A 2,752-nucleotide genomic window follows, 5' to 3' on the forward strand; every position below is an offset into this window, starting at 1 on the left:
AGAGTATTGAATGTACATATCATGGACTGCTGAGAGAACAAACAGGTTTGTCCTGGAGAGGGTGAAATTAGACTGCTCCTTGGAGGCAAGGATTCTGGGGCTTCGTCTGACATACTTTGGGCATGTTGTAAGGAGGGATCGGTCCTTGGAGAGGGACACCATGCTTGGGAGGGTGGAGGGACGGTGCAAGAGGGGAAGACCCTCTGAGATGGATTGATTCAGTGACTGGGGTAATCGGGATGGGTGTGTCAGGGGCAGTGAGATTGGCACAGGATGGAGCAGGTTTTAGGGCTGTTGTACATAGGGTAGCTATGAGTCGCAAAGGACTCGATGGCACATAACAACAACGACAATAGTAACGAGTGACAGAGTGAGTGTGTGGCACTGGGCATATTTGTTGTCAAGGACCTCGCCAAAGAGCAAGGATGTGGTATTTTTAAATTGCTCCACAAGCATGTAAAAGTTAATAAAGAAGACAGGAAAAAAATGGATAACTTTGAATGGTGGTGTTGGCGAAAAGTGATGAATATATACCATCTTATCTCATGCCATCGTGATTTTTTAGGGGAATCAAAAGGTGACTCTCACCCAAACGCACAATTGTGGAGTTTGTTCCAATTTATAGCGACAGCTCGCTGAATTTTTGAAGCTGTCACTCTTTGTGGGAGCCGACTGTACTTTTTTTCCACGGAACACATAGAACTGGAAACTCAGGATTAGAGTCTGACAGACCACTTGAATATTACATAAAAAGCACGTAGGGACATGCTTTGAAACCGGTTATCACTCGTTACGTCCTGGCTCTTAGCAATCCGCTGGCACCTAGGACTGCAAGAAAGTACCCTGTCTCCAAACTCTCCTCCTACCCTCCTCACCTCCTGTCCCAGTCCCACAGGCAGTAAAATCACTAGTACAAAAGATGCAATCCCACTCCTAGCCTTGCGCAAACCAAAAGCTTTGGTCAAGCGGACTTGGAGGCTTTGGTGGGCTGAGCCTGAGGGGGCAGGGTTTTCTCTTTCCCAGGGGAAACAGCGCGCAGCCTTATGGGAATTGTAGTTTTCACAGCTCACATAGCCACACAATAGACCACGTTGGCACTCATTTTCCCACGCTCCTCTGCGCGGGTCCTCCTGAGGCCGGTCACTGGATGGGTGGGAGTTTGCTCATCCAAAAGTACAACAGGACTGTACTGTGTTAGTAGAGCAAGGGCTACCACGTTGAGCTACGGACTGTTAATCCGTCCTTCGAGAGCTAGAGCCAAGCTTGTAATTTAAATTTTAAGTTCCCTAAAAGGGGTCTGAACAAGTTAGAACCGACTCGATGATAAGTTAAAACCCCCAGGGTTCCTGCTGAAAGGTGTGCGCCGCACCTTCTTCTTTCTTCACGATCCCACGCGGAGGTACTTCTCAGGACTCGGAGTTGCAACGGTCTTCACTCGTTGGGGAGCTGGATGTGTATGCCCGCCTACCCCTGCACTTGAACTTGAGGGAGTCCGCAGAGCCCGCACGGCTTGTGCTTTCCCATCTCCGAGGAGTGAAGCCCAAGTGTTCCCACCATGATTGCCGGTGTCTTCGGCAGGCGCATGTGGGCCCCGGTGGGTGTACTGGCCTCAATGGCGTACTGTCTCCATCAGCGGAGGGCGGCCCTGGCTGAACTGCAGGAGTCTGAAGGACGGCATCCGGTCGACCACAGGCTGCTTGAATTGAAAATGGTGCAGGTCGTGTTCCGCCACGGGGCTCGAACTCCGCTCAAGCCGCTCCCGCAGGAGGAGCAGGTGAGAGATCGGGGCAGATAGGGCGAGGAATGGGGGGGTCACGGCGCCTTCGCAGAACACAACCACTGAGGTTTCGCCGCCTGGGAACTGGGTTCGGACGTGGTCTAGAAAAAGGGAAGCCGGCAGTAACCAGTTCCTTTCTCAGAGTGCGGCGCGTGTCCTACTCTTCCTGATGCTGGGCGGGCTCGTAGACTTGCAGTTGGGCTGCTGGAGGGTTGTGGTGTATAGCACAGCAGTGCTAATCTTCTTATCACCACTTAAATCCCCTGGAGGGTGTTAAAATGCGAAGTGTGGTTTGTTAGGTGTTGGAGAGTCTGCATTTCTGACTGACTTCTGGGTGAATTTTAGTGCAGTGCACTTCTTATGCCTTAAACAAAATGGTTTTTGAAGGTCGTTTGACAAAGGGACCTTTGTAACAAGAACCACCCCAACTGGGATCACAGTGGATCTAAGCAGTCATCTGCCAAGAGGTAATTGCCTCTGGTAACAGATTTTACAGCAGTTTTTCATAGGTAGGGATTGCTGGAGATTCTGTGAGTTCTTTTTGGCAACAGGTGCAGCGTCTTGGGATCTTGCTGCTCTTCTTTTTGATTGGACGTTTTCAGCCAGTTCTTTCTTATTATGTACCGTGAAGTACGACTCATAGCTGAATCTCCAGCGGGTTTTCAGAGGGTGTAAATTACAAAGCGGAAGAGTATCTATGATTTGGTAGCGCAACTCCTTACTACTAACGCCAAGAAATCTTCCTATTCAAGGAAATAGTGGAAATGATTTGACATAGAGAAAGAAAAATGGCAAGCTTTGTGGTCTTGTCTTAAAAATCTACGTAGTCTGGTCAGTAATTACTATGCAAACACAAATTTTTTCTTTCTTTTTTTTTTAAATTTAGGTTGTTTATTTTTCATTTCAGTGAACATCTACAGAGATTTTGGGATTCCATTCATTCATTGTTGTACCCTTCTCCCCGCACAAACCCCT

At 48.7% G+C, this 2,752-nt stretch overlaps 1 protein-coding gene across 1 annotated transcript in view; it reads left to right on the forward strand.

Moving 5' to 3' along the window:
• The first annotated feature begins 1,555 nt into the window (after positions 1-1,555).
• ACP6 (acid phosphatase 6, lysophosphatidic) overlaps positions 1,556-2,752 on the forward strand; it is a 26,742-nt gene continuing 25,545 nt past the window's right edge. The window contains exon 1 of the mRNA XM_006899524.1: positions 1,556-1,774. Coding sequence (XP_006899586.1) covers positions 1,556-1,774 — 219 coding nt within the window. The remainder of the gene's footprint in view (positions 1,775-2,752) is intronic.

Source organism: Elephantulus edwardii, unplaced genomic scaffold (assembly GCF_000299155.1).
Source record: "Elephantulus edwardii isolate Elephantulus edwardi_28Jun2011 unplaced genomic scaffold, EleEdw1.0 scaffold00260, whole genome shotgun sequence".
Taxonomy (NCBI): Eukaryota; Metazoa; Chordata; class Mammalia; order Macroscelidea; family Macroscelididae; genus Elephantulus; species Elephantulus edwardii.